The sequence below is a fragment of the Anomaloglossus baeobatrachus genome, chromosome 2 (assembly GCF_048569485.1).
Source record: "Anomaloglossus baeobatrachus isolate aAnoBae1 chromosome 2, aAnoBae1.hap1, whole genome shotgun sequence".
Lineage (NCBI taxonomy): Eukaryota > Metazoa > Chordata > Amphibia > Anura > Aromobatidae > Anomaloglossus > Anomaloglossus baeobatrachus.
Window position 1 is genome coordinate 28,751,633 of NC_134354.1, and position 16,410 is coordinate 28,768,042.

The window sequence follows — 16,410 nt, forward strand, 5'->3', positions numbered from 1 at the left end:
GGTACAGATATCGGTAGTGGATGCTCAGGGTAGGAGCATGGAACCTGACAAATAGCTAGATAGACAGGATACTGACTAATTGAAGGCATTGCGCAGGCATCTCCCCTAATGGGAGGGCGCCTTAAATACATAATGCCGGACCTTTAAGATGTGGGCCAGTGTGCGTGTGTAAGTATGTAAGTGGGTCTCAAGGCTCTGCCACCCCTGCAGAAGTGTCAGGAAATGTTTATTAAGTGTATTAGTGAAAACGGTGTACTTTGGTGAGTGGCCACTAGATGGCAAAGTGGCCTAGTGACTGCTTTCCTGACACTCTTTAGGTAGGAAGGGGTTAAATACAAGGAGGAGGATGGAGTATAAATAGGGCAGGATACAGAAGGAGGAGAGTCCCCAGTGAGGAGAAAGAAACAAGAAGCCCAAACATTGATTAGAAAAGATCCTAAGGGTCGACCTTTGACTCCGGACATACGGGGTCCTGCTCACTAGAGGATTAGTTTTAACTACATCCCCAGACAAGGGGTTGAGTCCGGACGGTCGGGGTGGCGTCCGTTTTCCTGAAGAGTAGGTCCTTGCCAGAAGCACGGGTGGGGGAGTGTTGTCAGAATAAGCTCCTTCAATAGCGCAAGCTAAATCCCTGTGGGTGAGATGGAGTGGGCTAAAGTACTTTTTGAATCTACCAGTGCAGTATGACGTCAGATAGGAGTATGAGGGGTCTAGCAGCAGTCAAAGAAGTTCAGGTGCCAGGAAAGTGGTCAGTCGGTAAATTGAATTATGAAATGGAGCTTAAAGGGAACCCCGGTTGGGGTCAGAAGCGGTGCCCATGTAATGCGACTTGGAGATATCTATTTGTTGGTTGCAAGTGAAGTTACACTGGTTAAAAGAAGCACATCGGTGTCAGATTCATTGTCTCAGTGGATGAATGAACTGTGGCGAAAGCCTCCATGCAAAAGGAGTGGTGACCGGGACGCAAGGGGTTAACAAACGGCTGCGCTGCGGCCTGGAAGCCCCTGCAAACACGACTACTACTGCCTCCCCTAGCCGTTATACAACTAATAAGGGCACTCCCAGGGATCCAGTGTGGCATGTACAGGCTCTGGGAGGAGAGGGAGGCAGGACAGCATGCGGGGCACTGTGGGGCAGCGAGAAAAATGGTAAGCAAGTCGGCATCCCTGCAGAGACAACGGCACTACAGGAAGGAGGGAAGGAAGAGGAGAAGGAGGGAAGGAAGAGTAGAAGGACAGAGGGATAGAGGGAAGGAAGGAGAGAAGGACAGAGGGATAGAGGGAAGGAAGGGGAAAAGGAGGGAAGGAAGAAGAGAAGGAAGAGGAGAAGGAGGGAAGGAAGAGTAGAAGGACAGAGGGATATAGGAAAGGAAGGGGGAAAGGAGGGAAGGAAGAAGGGAAGGAAGGAAGGAGGGAAGGAAGAGAAGGACAGAGGGATATAGGGAAGGAAGGGGAAAAGGATGGAAGGAAGAAGGGAAAGAAGGAAGGAGAGAAGGACAGAGGGATAGAGGGAAGGAAGGGGAAAAGGAGGGAAGGAAGAAGAGAAGGAAGAGGAGAAGGAGGGAAGGAAGAGTAGAAGGACAGAGGGATATAGGGAAGGAAGGGGAAAAGGAGGGAAGGAAGAAGGGAAGGAAGGAGAGAAGGACAGAGGGATAGAGGGAAGGAAGGGGAAAAGGAGGGAAGGAAGAAGAGAAGGAAGAGGAGGAGGGAAGGAAGAGTAGAAGAACAGAGGCATATAGGGAAGGAAGGGGAAAAGGAGGGAAGGAAGAAAAGCAGGGAAGGAAGAGGAGAAGGAGGGAAGGAAGGGGAGAAAGAGGGAAGGAAGGAGAGTAGGACAGAGGGATAGAGCGAAGGAAGGAGAAAAGGAGGGAAGGAAGGAAGACGGGAGGATGGAAGGAAGGAATAGGAGGAGGGAAGGAATGAGGGAGGGAGAGAGAGAGAGGAGGATGGAGGGAAGAAAGGGGAAAAGGAGGGGAGGAGGGAAGGAAGGGGAGAAGAAGGGAAGGAAGTGGTGAAGGAGGGAAGACAGGTGGGAGAGAGGGGGAAAGGGAAAGAAAGAAGGAAGGAAGGCAAAGGGTAAGGAATTGGGGGGGGCGAGGAAGGATAAGACCAATATTGGTCATGAATTAAAAAAATACAAGCTATGTCCACTAGGGGGAAGGAAACAAGGAAGAAAAGAAAGAAAGAAAGAAAGAAAGAAAGAAAGAAAGAAAGAAAGAAAGAAAGAAAGAAAGAAAGAAAGAAAGAAAGAAAGAAATATTGATCATGAATTAAAATAAAAAAAAAATGAAATTATCACTAGTAGTCATAAGTTAAATAGAAAATTAGTGCAGTTCCAGCAATGACCACTAGTCGTGCCCTATATTATATAATGTACATTATAGATTTTTGTAATATTTATATTTAATCTGCTTCATTATTCATATACAATACAACCTAGCACAGTCTCTATACAAACCACTGTAAGTTTTCACTGCCTATCGCAAACTTATTGGTTAGCACTGCAATGCCAGCAGTGACCACCAGGCTTGTTTAGAGAACTCACAGCAGCACAAAGTATTTCAGGAGAGGACTATGCTGATCTTGTAAGGGGTTTGCGATCAGTCCACTCACGTGATTCAGGGTGGTATATAGTGACAGAGGTCCCAGACTAATCTTTGGGTTCTAAAAGAAAATGATGGTAACAGCTGCAATACCAGCAATGACCACCAGGCTATGGTACAATATTTGATGCCTATTAGCATATATTGCATATCCTCGCTCCTGATAGCCTTTATTACAATATCTGAATGTTGGCTTATTATTTAGCAAATGGTCTAATTAGAATAGATTGTTGTAAGGACGAATTCTGAAGCTGTAATACCAGCGATGGTCACTAGGCGGTGCAGAGATCTCCTACATTGCACATTGTATGGACAGATGACCCGATCACCCGTCCTGATCACTTCCCCTCTAGTTGGAGAACACTTGGTATGCAGCATCTTGAGTTTTAATCTTAAAATTGTAGTTTCCGGTTCTTCTTTCATGCCAGCAAATCAAGATGGAGACCACCATGGCGACCAACAACAGCACCGCGATGACAATAAGGGCGATGTATCCCGGTCCCAGCGCACTGTTAGGCGGGGAGTCCTGGTCGTGTGCTGGAAAATCAATCAGAAATAAAAGGAAAATGACTTTTTATATGAAACATGGACTTATTTGGGAACTAAACTCTTTCATTATTATTTGTGCACTATTTTGCCCTTTCTGCATCTTTATAGTACGGTTGTTTTTGTTTGAAACTATGTGGCAGTATTATTTGGGACCTCTATTTTTACAACTATATTGTAGTATTATATTGGTTCCTTGTGGTACTTTTGTTTAGGATTATATGGCAGAATCATGAGGGTTCTTTAAATTACTATTATTTCTGCCTGAATGGCAATATTATACAAACATTTTTTGATTTTTGTTTAGAATTACATTCGACAACTATGGGCTCTTAGGTGACCGCGCTGTCGGACTGTGGGTCACAGCAATGTCCTGCAGTCTGGTCACCTGAGGTCACATCATGGGAACTCGAGTATGACCTCCAGTGAACTGAGTGACGTCACCTGCTCACAGCCGGGTCCCCCTCAGCCTTCAGTGATTCCCAGAGCCTGCAGGGAGCGGACATCTTTTCCCTCTCTGCAGCCTCTGTGTGTAGCAGTGCTGGGATCGTCACGGGACTTTGTATGGATTTCGTTTGATCTGAAAGGGTTTTTCGGGGTTAATAAAAGGGTGAAAGAGGGTGTGTGTATGTTATTTCAAATAAAAGAAATTTTTCGGTGTTTGTATTAATTTATTTTCACTTACAGGATTAGTAATAGTGGTATCTCATAGACGCTTCCCATTTCTAATCGAGGGCTTGATGGCAGCTGTAATTTTTTGACAAATCACAGCTGTCATTAACCCCTTATATTATCCCAATTGCCACCGTGCCAGGGCAATCGGGAGACCAGGGTAAAACACCAGAATTGGGACATCTAATGTAATGTGCCAATTCTGGACAACTGCAGGCTGTTTTTTTTTTAGGCTGGGAGGGCCAATATCTATGGCTCCTCCCATCCTGATAATACTAGCCCCCACCTCTTTGCTTTACTATGGCTGTATACAAAGAAATGGGGGGACACTACTCCTTTTTTTAAATTATATGCAAGATCCCTTCTATTTTGATATCCAGCCACGGTAAAGCAGACAAGTGGGACCTGCAGCCTATAGCTGCTGTTTTACCCGCGCTGCCTATCAAAATCAGTTGTTTTTTTTACAGTGACTTCCCTGGCCAATAATTGACATGGCTGTGATGTGGCCAGAAGTGCCTACACCACAAAAGCTTGCTGATTGGCTGCTCTGCAAACTTTCAACAAGCTTTATTCAGATGACAAACCCGAACAGGAACTGGACATACAGGGGTCCGGGACCTGGACACCTGATGTTCGAAACAAACCCAGCACTTTACAGTTCGGGTTCGCTCATCCCTAGTTATGTTATGACAGTACTTTATTCAGATGCAGCACAGAGTATTTCAGGAGAGGAACATACTAGTCTTTTGGATGGTGGTGAATGTTTATTCCCGCCTTGATGTAATTGAGGCAGTGATAGATGAGGATTCAAGACAAGATGGAGGTCATAGACTGAGCAGTGTACAATCCACCAGCAGCACAGAGTATTTCAGGAGAACACAGCACTGAATTTGGGGGACAGAATAAAGGCAAGTGGGAGATCACAGGCTGAGACATTAGACCAGTACATATCTCGGTACTCACATTGGACAGCCTTTCGCAGGGGACCCATCCGGGTGACACCAGTAAAGACATTCTCACCAGTATTCGCCAAACGGAAACCATTACATGTCTACAAATATATAAAAAAATAAAGAAACAGTTTAAGTTACACATCCATATATTGTGTCCCAGCTATATGGAGGGACGGTCTTATACAAGCAGAGGGGCTGCAGTACGCCCTTCACTGGCCACTCAGATGACAACATACTATATCAGAAAATGGATAATTGAAAGGAATCATAAAAATTGGGTGAGGCCAAAGATATATTGACGACATTAAATTTAAAAAAATGTAAATATTCTGACATTTTTGCATGGAAACAGTCAGCATGTTGTTATTCTGCAATGCATCAAAAAGGAATACCTGTGTGAAGTATAAATAAAGCGACCATTACTTTAGGCACCATGAAACTTACTGCAGTATGCGCTCAGCTCATGGGCTCCCTCTAGTGGTGGCTGCAGGTAGCCAAAATGTTTTTATTTATAGCTATTTCTTTTATCCCATTTATCAAATTCTATTATTCCCTTGGTGATGGAGATGAAATATCATAACATTTTTGGGAGACATTCTGGTACCTGTTCAGGTGTATATCCCAATCTCCAGACTTCCTCAAGCTGACAACACCTGTCCTTCCAGGCTCATAGCCCGGTATTACACCTTTCTTAGAGGGTTTGTCCACTGTGTTTATTGTACTTTGAAAATGGGCCTGTGATGGCCTTAAAATAAATGAATACTCACTTATACCATAACTTGACCACTGCAGCCAATCGATGGCCACTTATTGGCTGCAGCGCCAACACTGCGCCTGATCCAAAAGAGAGAAATAGGAGGTGTTTCATTTTCCTGGTTGAGTTGCACAGTGGCCACATAAACTGGTGGGTAAACCAATTTATCAGATTTTTGCACCATAAAGAATGAACCCATGCAATACACTTTTTGGGGGGGGGAGTCAAAGAGGAAACACTAAAGATATGCACCAAATTTACTGTCGGTGTTCTAAAGCTTTAAGGTGCAAAATAATGGGTAAGAGTAAAAATTTCTGTCTTCTATGAAGATGTTCTCAATTTTCTTTCCTCTTAACACTAGTGATGCCTAAAGCGGCCATGTCTGACATGGTACATACTATGTACTTACTGGTTTGCAGGTTTTGTAGGACTCCTCCTTGCACACATGAAGTCGGCAGTGGAGATAAACAATTGGATTGTCGACGAAAGAAAAGATCTTGGTTTGGAAGGTGGCATTATTGGAGATGCCATTGGTGTGTATTGTGGTGAAGGTGTTAGTCAAGGCGCAGCTGCAATACAGAAGGTACGGCATTAGAAAGAAATGTATCGTTCCCTTATGCACCAATCCAGGAATTAGTGAGGGTCGCAGAACAAGTTCCGAGTGATGGGAGATTATGTACATTAAAGTGGAGAAAAACAAAAGAATAGAAAAGACAAAAAAGACAAAAGAGGAAGAAGAAAGGGAAAAGAGAATAAAGAAGTATAGAAATGAGAAGACAGAAAAAGAAAAATGAAACAAAGTGGGAAAAAGTCATGGAAAATGAAAAAGCAGAAGACATCGGGAAATAAGTAGAATGCATGGAATATAAAGAAGAAATAGAAGTCAAGAAAGACAAGGAAGAAATAAAGGTCAAGAAAAATGGGGGGGAGGGTGTTTTGGAAGATAAGAAAAAATAAAAAAACTCAAAATACCAAAAAATAAATTCAAAAAGAGGAAATCATAGAAGAAGTGGACATTGTGAAAAAACTAAAGTAAAAGTCAAACAAGATGAAGAAGAAATAGAAAAATGATAAGAACAAAGAAAGATGAAAAATAATTGAAAAAAAAAAGACAAAAGAGGAGACGAGATGGAAAAAGAGAATAAAGAAGTATAAAAATGAAAAGACAGAAAGAGAAAGATGAAAAAAGTACAACAGATAATGGAAAAAAAGAAAAATGAGACCAAAAGGTAAAATAAGTCAAATGTAATAAAAAAGAAGAGACAAAAGAGCATAGGGTGGAAAAAAAGTAAGAGAAGGAGTAAATGTAAACACTAAAAAACAAAGAGGAAGTAGGAAAAAAATCAAGACAAAGAACAAGTAGAAATAAAAGTCAATGAAAATGAAAAAGTGGTGGAAGAAGTCGAGAAAGGTGATAAAAATGTGGAGGATGAAGTTAAGTAAAGTACAGAAAAAGTGGAAGTCAAGGAAGACAAGAAATTCAAGGAAGGCAAAGAATAAGTTAAAACAAAAGTAAAGGATGGAAAAGATGAGAAGTCAAGGGGGAAATACAACATAGAAATGGAATTAGAAGTCAAAAGAAATTTAGAAAAAGTCAAGGTGGAGAAAAATAGAAGAAACAAGTAAAAAGAGACAAAGTGAAAGAAGTCAAAGAGAAGTCAAAAAAGTCAAGGAAAATGAAAAAGCAGAAGACATCGGGAAAAAGTAGAAGGCAAGGAATATAAAGAAGAAATAAAAGAAATAAAAAAAGACAATAAAGAAATAAAGGTTAATAAAATTGAAAAAAGTTGTTTAGGTAGATAAAAAATAGGAAACTCAAAAAAGACAAAAAAAGTATTGAAAAAGAAGAAATCAAAGAAGTAGAAATTGTCAAAAAAAGATAAAATCAAGAAAGAAATCTAAATATGATAGAAAACAAAGATGGACAAAAAATAAGTAACAAAAAAAGAGAAATGAGGAAAAAGAGATGGAAAAACAGAATAAAGATGTATAGAAATGAGAAGAAAGAAAAAGAAAGATGAAAAAAATAAACCAGATAATGGCAAAGAAGAAAAATGAGACAAGAAGGTAAAATAAGTCAAATGTAATAAGGAAGAAGAGACAAAGGAGTATAGAGTGAAAAAAGTAAGAAAAGAAGTAAATGTAAACATTAAAGAGGAAGTAGAAAAAATGAAGACAAGTAGAAATAGACGTTAACGAAGATTAAGAAGTAGTGAAAGAAGTCAAGAAAGGTGATAAAAATTTGGAGGATTAAGTTAAGCAAAATATAGAAGAAGTGGAAATCATGGAAGACAAAAAATTCAAGGAATGCAAAGAATAAGTTAAAAAAAAGGAAAGGATGGAAAAGATGAGAAGTCAAGGTAGACATACATAGAAATGGGATTAGAAGAAGTAAAAAAAATTAGAAGTAGTCAATAAGGTGGAGATAAATAAAATTAAAAAAGTTAAAAAAAGAAAGTGAAAAATGTTAAAAAGAAGTAAAAAAAAGTCAAAGAAAATGAAAAAAACAGAAGACATTGGGGAAAAAAGTAGAAGGCAAAGAATATAAAGAAGATTTAGAAGAACTCAAGAAAGACAATGGAGAAATAAAGGACAAGAAAGAAAGGTTTTTAGGAAGATAAGAAAAAATAGGGAACTCAAAAAAGACAAAAGAATATATTGAAAAATAGGAAAGAAGTATGAATTGTAAAAAAAAAAAGTAAAATTCCAGCAAAATGAAGAAATGGAAGTATACAGATCAAAGAAAAGAAGAAATCAAACTGTAATGTAAACATTAAAAAACAAAGAGGAAGTAGAAAACAACAAGTAGAGATAAATGTCAACGAAGATGAACAAGTGGTGGAAGAAATCAAGAGAGGTGATAAAAATGTGGAGGATGAAGTTAAGCAAAATATAGAAGAAGTGGATATCATTAAAGACAAGAAATTCAGGGAAGGCAAAGAATAAATTAATAAAAAGAAATGATGGAAAAGATGAGAAGTCAATTAAGACATACAACATAAACATAGGATTAGAAGAAGTGAAAAGAAATGAAGGAGAAGTCAAGAAGGTGAAAAATAAAAGAAAAAAAATTAAAAAAAATAAAGTGAAAGAAGTTAAAAAGAAGTAAAAAACAGTCATGCCAAATGAAAAAGAAGAAGACATATGGAAAAAAGTAGAAGGCAAGAAATATAAAGAAGAAATAGAAAATGTCAAGAAAGACAATGCAGAAATAAAGGTCAAGAAAAATGAAAAAAAAAAGTTATTTAGAAAAAAATCCTGAAAACTAAAAAAAAAATGAAAAAGAGGAAATCAAAGAAGAAGTAGAAATTGTCAAAAAAGAAAGTCAAGACAGATGAAGAAGAAATAGAAATATGATAACGAACAAAGAAGGACAAAAAAAAGGAAGAAATTAAACAAAATACAGAAAAAGTCGAACGATTAAGTAAAAGTTAAGGACAATAAAGAAGAAGTAGGAGAAATCAGCAAAAGACAAAATATTAGTTGAAGAGGAGGTTAGTGGCAACAAACAAGTAGAATAAATCAAGAAAAACAAAAAATAAATGTAGAAGAAGAGAAAAACATTAAGGAAGACAAAAGACAATTAACAACCAAAAAAGATGTAAATAAAGATCAAAAGAGATGAAAAAACAAAAAGCTAAAGAAGGAAAGTCAAAGTAAATCTGAGGAAGACAATGAATCATATTATTTATATAGTTTATATCTGATTTTGTCAAAAATTGCAAAGAATAAAAAAGTGATGTTAAATTACGTCAACTTTTGTTGAAAAATTTGCAACATTCGTTTTCTCAAATTAGCCATATAGTTTCCCTTCAAACCACAGTATTCTGTCAAATGACATTTAGCCTCATTAAGATTAGAGTTACAATGATACTTTTTCTATTCGGTAAATCTATGACAAATCCACAAAACTGTCAGATTAAGAACCATTGTACTCACCTGTCTTTGATAAAGGGGAACGATATGAGGTCGTTGGAGTTTTCGGTGGGAGTTGCCCAGCACTCACTGATCACCACCTTATATTGGCTCTCCTCTGTTTTAATCCGGATCTGAACGGTTATGTCGTCTGTGGCCGAGAGTGTAAAGTTTTGGGGGATGGGCTTGTCGCCAATAAAAAGCTGGAATTCCGGTATAAACGTTCCGTCACCTTCAAGTTTTTCTATGATGGTATAAATTCTCGAAAAAAAAAAAAAGATATGTGAAATATCTCTTTTTGCTCTTGAAATTATTCTACTTTTTTTTTTTTTTAAATCATAATTCAGTTAATTTTTATTTAGAGCTAACTTATTTGTCTTTACAAGGAGGTGTGGCTCTTATGATCCTCAGGGGCGTGTCTTTAGATTGCAAACAACATATGTCTTTACAAGGAGGTGTAGCTCTTAGGATCCTCGGGGGTATGTCTGTAGGTTGCAAACATAACATATTATGTCTTTACAAGGAGGGGTGGCTCTTACGATCCTCGGGGGCGTGTCTTTAGGTTTCAAACATAGCATGTATTTACAAGGAGGTGTGGTTCTTAGGATCCTCAGGGGCGTGTCTTTAGGTTGCAAACATAACATATGTCTTTACCAGGAGGTGTTGCTCTTACGATCCTCGGGAATGTGTCTTAAGATTGCAAACGTAACTCATGTTTTTACAAGGAGGTGTGACTCTTAGGATCCTCGGGGGCGTGTCTTTAGGTTTCTCTACACAAATACCCTATGAGCAACACCCTCTTGGTTACAGGTGATAACAATTAGCATAAAATAAAAAGACCCATCCCTGGAACCGTATGGCGGATTTTAAAAAAAATGATGTACTAAGGGAGCAGCGGGAATAAAATCATAATATAAACTGACCACTTTTGACCTGGTGGCAGATTCCTTTGATTTTGGCACATCTATGATTGATCGTGAGAGACCCCCCTCAATCCTTCTGTAGGATATGATGATATATTCTAGCTATTCTATATTCTATTGTAACTGTAAATCTGCTTAGTTCTGTGCAGTCTGTCGTCGTCTCTGAATCTCGTTCAATTTGCTTCCTCCAAAAGGACTGTTTCCATACTGCCTGTGACACGCATACTGCTGCGCAGAGCACAGCCCCATCCTCTCCTGAGCACTGGTGGCTTTTCAGCCAGGTACGGCTTTTCTGTGTGATTGCACAGAGCACATCAGCCGGTGTTACAATGGTTTAAGGTTTTTGCCAGGGTTTCCCTCTAACAAGACAATCCAAACCATGTTACCCTCCGGCAGGATTGTATCCACTTGACCACAGGATCTCGTTGTGGAACACGCAGCGTATTGTGCTGATGACTCTTGGGGTCACATTTTGAAAGGTCGATGAGAGATCAATGTGGAGCGTTGAGTTCACAACTATATGAGTCTGGTTCTGAAAAGAAAATTGCACTTCAGAAATATGGATTTGCGTCATAGATAGCAAAATTGTACATCAGTATTCATCAGTATACAGTATGCTCCCCCTAGTGGTGACTATGAATCGCCAGAATCCATCTCATCATTGAGTTTACTTTCAGCTCATTAATAGGAAAAGGAGAATTTGAAGAGTGCAGTGGTGCTAAAACAAGATGAGAAGGTAGATATGCTCACCCTCGAAATCCTTTCTCCCCCTACAAAGCCTTTCCGGTAAAGTGGAAGCCATGATGTCCCCTTTACCAGTCTCTTGACCCTGTGGCCAATTAGTGGCAGAAGCAGTCAGTTCACTGTCGGTCATGATGTCATCACTTCCAGGCTGACTGGGAATTAATACTGCAGCAGAGAGCACATTCCAGTATATCTTCTTATATTGTGTTAGCACCATGTCTCCAAACTGGCAATATTAAAAAGAGACCGGAGAACCCCTTTAATTCATTTTTCATACAGCGGGTGACATAACTATTGAACACGTCACCAATTTTCTAAGTAAATATATTTCTAAAGGTGCTATTGACAGGAATTTCTCACCAGATGTCGGTAACAACACATCCAATACATACATGAAGAAAGTGAGGTGCAAAAAGCCCTGGAAAGTCAGGACACCAGTTGAAACCTATCAGCAATTAAAAAGCAACATGCCACTTAGCGGAAAATAAGATCAGCTGGTTGAACTGATGGCAATAAAAAGATGTATCATTACCCAGGTGCCACACAAGAAACATCTCATGATGGGTAAAACCAGTGAGCTGTCTATAGACCATTACAACCATATTGTTGCAAAACATACTGTTGGTTACAGAAACATTTCTGAACTACTTAAGCTTCTAGTGAGCTCTGTTGGTTTCATAATCTGGAAGTGGAAAGAACATAATTTCACCATAAACCGGCCACGACAGGTGCTTCCTACAAGATTTCAGACAGAGGAGTGAAAAGAATTATCAGAAGAGTTGTCCAAGAGTCAAGGACCACCTGTGGAGAACTACAGAAAGACCTGGAATCAGCAGGTACAATTGTTTCACAGAAAACAGTAAGTGATGCACTCCCCTCCATGGCCTATATGCACGCTCCTGTATGCACGCTCCTGTACGCACGCTCCTATACGCACGCTCACCCCGCAAGACTCCATTGCTGAACAAAAAGCAAGTTCAATCATGATTTAAAGTTTGCTCAACAACATTTAGACAAGTCTGTGATATACAGGGAGAATATAGTCTGGTCAGATGAGACCAAAATTGAACTCTTTGGAGGCCATAATACACACCATGTTTGGAGGCCAAAAGACAAATCACCCCCAAAACATCAACAGTGAAGTGTGGAGGTGGGAACGTCATAGTGTGGGGCTGTTTTTCAGCAGATGGCACTGGTAAACTTCATATAATTGAAGGAACTATGAATGGACAAAAGTACTGAGACATTCCTGATAACAATCTGCTGCCATCTACCAGGAGGATGAAGATGAAACGAGGATGAACATTTCAGCGAGACACTGATCCCAAACACACAGCCAAGAAATCTACCAACTGGTTTCAGAAAAAGAAAATAAATCTGCTAGAATGGCCGAGCCGATCACCAGAGCTGAATCCAATAGAAAATGTATGGAAGAAACTAAAGCTCCGAGATCATAGAAGGAGCCGGGACCTGCAGAATATGAGGAGTGTTTGTGTGGAAGAATGGACCAAAATCCCACCTGAGCAATGAAGATGACTAGTGTCTCCATACAGGAGAAGCCTTGAAGCATTATCACCAACAAAGGCTTTAGTACGAAGTATTAAATACATTTTAGTAAGCGTGTTCAATACTTGTTCCTGTGTCATTTCTTACTATTATATAGAGAGAGAAGGTATGTACACAGTGACTCCACCAGCAGAATAGTGAGTGCAGCTCTGAACTATAATACAGGAGGTAACTCAGGATCAGTAATGTAATGTATATACACAGTGACTGCACCAGCAGAATAGTGAGTGCAGCTCTGGAGTATAATACAGGAGGTAACTCAGGATAAGTAATGTATGTACACAGTGACTGCATCAGCAGAATAGTGAGTGCAGCTCTGGAGTATAATACAGGAGGTAACTCAGGATCAGTAATGTAATGTATGTACACAGTGACTGCACCAGCAGAATAGTGAGTGCAGCTCTGGAGTATAATACAGGAGGTAACTCAGGATCAGTAATGTAATGTATGTACACAGTGACTGCACCAGCAGAATAGTGAGTGCAGCTCTGGAGTATAATACAGGATGTAACTCAGGATCAGAACAGAATCAGTAATGAAATGTGTGTACACAGTGACTGTGTGGTGCCCCTGAGGCTCTGGTCGCCACAGGGTATTGCACCTCAATTAAGGTGTAGTATCCATCTCAGGTAAGGGGGGGGTTAATCATTGGTGTTCCACATTCACACACTACATACAGCTCAGGAGCCTTCTCACAGGGTGGGATGGCTCAGGGTAGGCAGGGGGTGGCTCAGGGTAGGCAGGGGGTGGCCATCACGATACATGGGACTTCCCTGGTCACTGAAGCCAGCCACCTGTGGGGCGGGGTCCACTTGGGTAAATATATAGGCGCAATACACTCTCATCAGGGAGTTGAGATCCGTCGGGACTATAGTTCTGACAAGACACTGCTGGAATTCTTTGACTTTATTAGGCCCGGGGCCTAGAGCGGGAGCTCGGCCGGGGTACCTAGTGGCGGAAAGGAACATTATAGACCAGGGACATTCTCCTTCTCTCTCTTTCTTCAAACACCGGTGGTGACCCCTTTTCTTGCCTAGGATTGACCAGAGCCCATGACGGCACCTGGGTGCAACTTTCAATTCAGTGAGTAAAAGAACATGGAACCGCAGCTGCCGACTCAGACTCTAATTAGCGTCCCGCGCTACCAAGGGACTGCCATCCCACCGACATCCACCCAGGGCCCGCTCCACCGACATCCACCCGGGGCCTGCTCCACCGACATCCACCCGGGGCCCGCTCCATCGACATCCACCCAGGGCCCGCTCCACCGACATCCACCCAGGGCCCGCTCCACCGACATCCACCCGGGGCCCACTCCGCCTGCGGGGAGTAATACCATCTCGGCTGCCATAACACCTGCCTCGGTGAGGAATTCTGTAGCGGCGGCTAATCCCTGGCCGCATACCACAGGTGGCGTCACGACAAACTTTCCCCAATCACCCCGCTTTCCCTACCGTTTACTGCATGCCTTGGGGCAACAGAACCGGACAAGGCCACCTGTGACAACGCCTGACCCGACCCGAAAAGGCCCGACAACGAGTAGGTTAACTGCCTGCCCCGTGGGGTGCTGCAACTGCCCCAGCAGAATAATGAGTGCAGCTCTGGAGTGTAATACAGGATATAACCTCATGTATTGCATTTGCTCTCAGTTATACACGCTCATCCCTGCACTCACGCTCTGCACGTCAGTGTTGCAGTTTTTCCATCCGGCCTCTATGTAGATGTGGGTGTCGGTGCTGCAGTTGATGGAACATTCTGGGCTCCCGAGGAACAGAGAGCGGCCGGCGATGGACATCATCTTCAGGAAGGCCTTTTCTATAGCGATCCCGATCTTCTCCGTTTTACAGATGACCGTGCTGGCATCTTTCAGCGTGGGGCTGGGGGACTTCGGAGAGGTGGTCTTTGCGCTCAGGGGTGACAGCGTCAAATTGGCCGATCCTATGGTGAAATAATATTATAAATCTTTGGGAATGTATCTCGACTTTGTCCTGCTCCCACAGCTCCACCTTGTTGCACTGACCAGCAACTCTATTCACTGATACACTGCAACAAAATCCCAGCTGTGCAGGAAAAACTAGATAAAGATCTGTTTTTCAGTTGCGGATACAGCAGAATACGCACCAACATTTGCTCCAATTATGGGAAAGGAGCAAGAAATCTCCCTGTCCGCGGGCACGGGGAGAGCCGGGATTATTTCTTTACTGGTGGAGGATGGCGGCGTCAATTTCAACTGGGAGACCACGCTGATCTGGGGAGCACTGACTTTTGCAACAGAAGGACTAAGGGTGCCGGATAAAGTGTTGTGACTTGTAGCGAGCACCGGCACCAGTGGCGTGGAGTTGACTGGTCTCGGAAGGAGGTTTCCTGCCACTACTGGTGTGCTCAGTACAAACTGGGCTGAACTGGGACCTCCAGAGACATTTGCACTGGGTGTAATGGGAGTCACTGGAGTGGAAACTTGCTGAAATTCGGGGACATTGGTTGGGTGTCCTGGATGTGGCGATGTCGTGGAATGTGAAGTGTTTACGGGATTGATCGGAGATCCTCTTTCGGCCGTGAAGTCTTTACCGATCACAGGGGGCAACGGTGGACTGGTGGGTCCTGCAGAAGTGGGGGAAAGGAAGAAACAGACACTCAGTTTCTTGGGGTACGTGCACATTGAGGGTTTTGACGAGCTCAAAACCAACAAGTTTGTCTACTGGAAACTGATTCAGGAAACTGGAGTTTTGCCTGTAGTTTTTTGGCTACTGAAAAGTTTTTGTAGGATTTTTCAAGAGTTTTTGCAAAGTTTTTTTGCAGCCTATTGATTGAACAGTTTTCAGCTTTTTCCATCAGGAGCCCCTTCTAAGGCCGTGTGCACATGACCTTAGAAGAATTGAATTCACTGAAGAATTTTTTTGAATATTTTTTTATCCTGGAGAGTTACGGAAAAACACCGGGTGGAATAAAAAAAAAAAAGCATGCCACTTTTTTTCTATTACAGGGATCCTCCAATCAAAAGGCTGCAAAATACGTTTCAAGAACAAAAAACTTTTCAAAAACTTTCATAAAAAGAGAAACTCTTCCAAAAACCTCTCCCAAAAAAGACAGTTTTCATAGTTTTCACTATATCAGCTTCTTACTTATATCTGTATCAGAAAGGGTTGGCTGACAACCAATATGGCTACCATTGCAGCCTCCAGGAGAGGTTCCTTTGCTTTGTTACTGCCCTGAATGATACATTTGCCCAATTATACAGGGAATTATGGAATTGGGAGATGTATTGGAGCCGTCAAAAGTCAGATGGCAAGATTTGTGAGTATTTTAATGGAATATTAGATGTAAAGGCATACGGTTTATGTCTTACCAAGGGTGGAGGAATCAGGGCTCGTTGACGTCGGGTTTACACCTGTAAAATATATACCAGACACTGCGCTGATTGATTGTGTATTGATAGAAACTGTTATGAAGATGTTACATAGTTCAGTATATTGCCTTTTACCACCGTGTTTATATCTTTATGTTTCAGTTTTTCAGATATAGAGCTCCAAATCCTCTGCATAAAGAAAGTAAAATTATATAATCCTGTCTGCCGCCACTAGTGGGAGCTCACTGCATACTGTGTGTTATAGAGCTCAATGTATAAACATTATGCAGTGAGCTCCCTCTAGTGGTAACTGCAAGTAGTGAGACACGGTGAGCTCCCTCTAGTGGTAACTGCAAGTAGTGAGACACGGTGAGCTCCCTCTAGTGGTA

At 41.4% G+C, this 16,410-nt stretch overlaps 1 protein-coding gene across 1 annotated transcript in view; it reads right to left on the reverse strand.

Moving 5' to 3' along the window:
- Positions 1–2,951: 2,951 nt before the first annotated feature.
- The window catches only part of UMODL1 (uromodulin like 1), a 120,181-nt gene continuing 106,722 nt past the window's right edge, over positions 2,952–16,410 (reverse strand). Inside the window, exons 12-19 of the mRNA XM_075333298.1 lie at positions 16,022–16,063; positions 14,797–15,276; positions 14,351–14,613; positions 10,752–10,897; positions 9,467–9,703; positions 5,937–6,096; positions 4,784–4,871; positions 2,952–3,139 (exon numbers count right to left, since the gene is read on the reverse strand). Of these exons, the coding sequence (XP_075189413.1) occupies positions 2,952–3,139; positions 4,784–4,871; positions 5,937–6,096; positions 9,467–9,703; positions 10,752–10,897; positions 14,351–14,613; positions 14,797–15,276; positions 16,022–16,063 (1,604 nt within the window). The remainder of the gene's footprint in view (positions 3,140–4,783; positions 4,872–5,936; positions 6,097–9,466; positions 9,704–10,751; positions 10,898–14,350; positions 14,614–14,796; positions 15,277–16,021; positions 16,064–16,410) is intronic.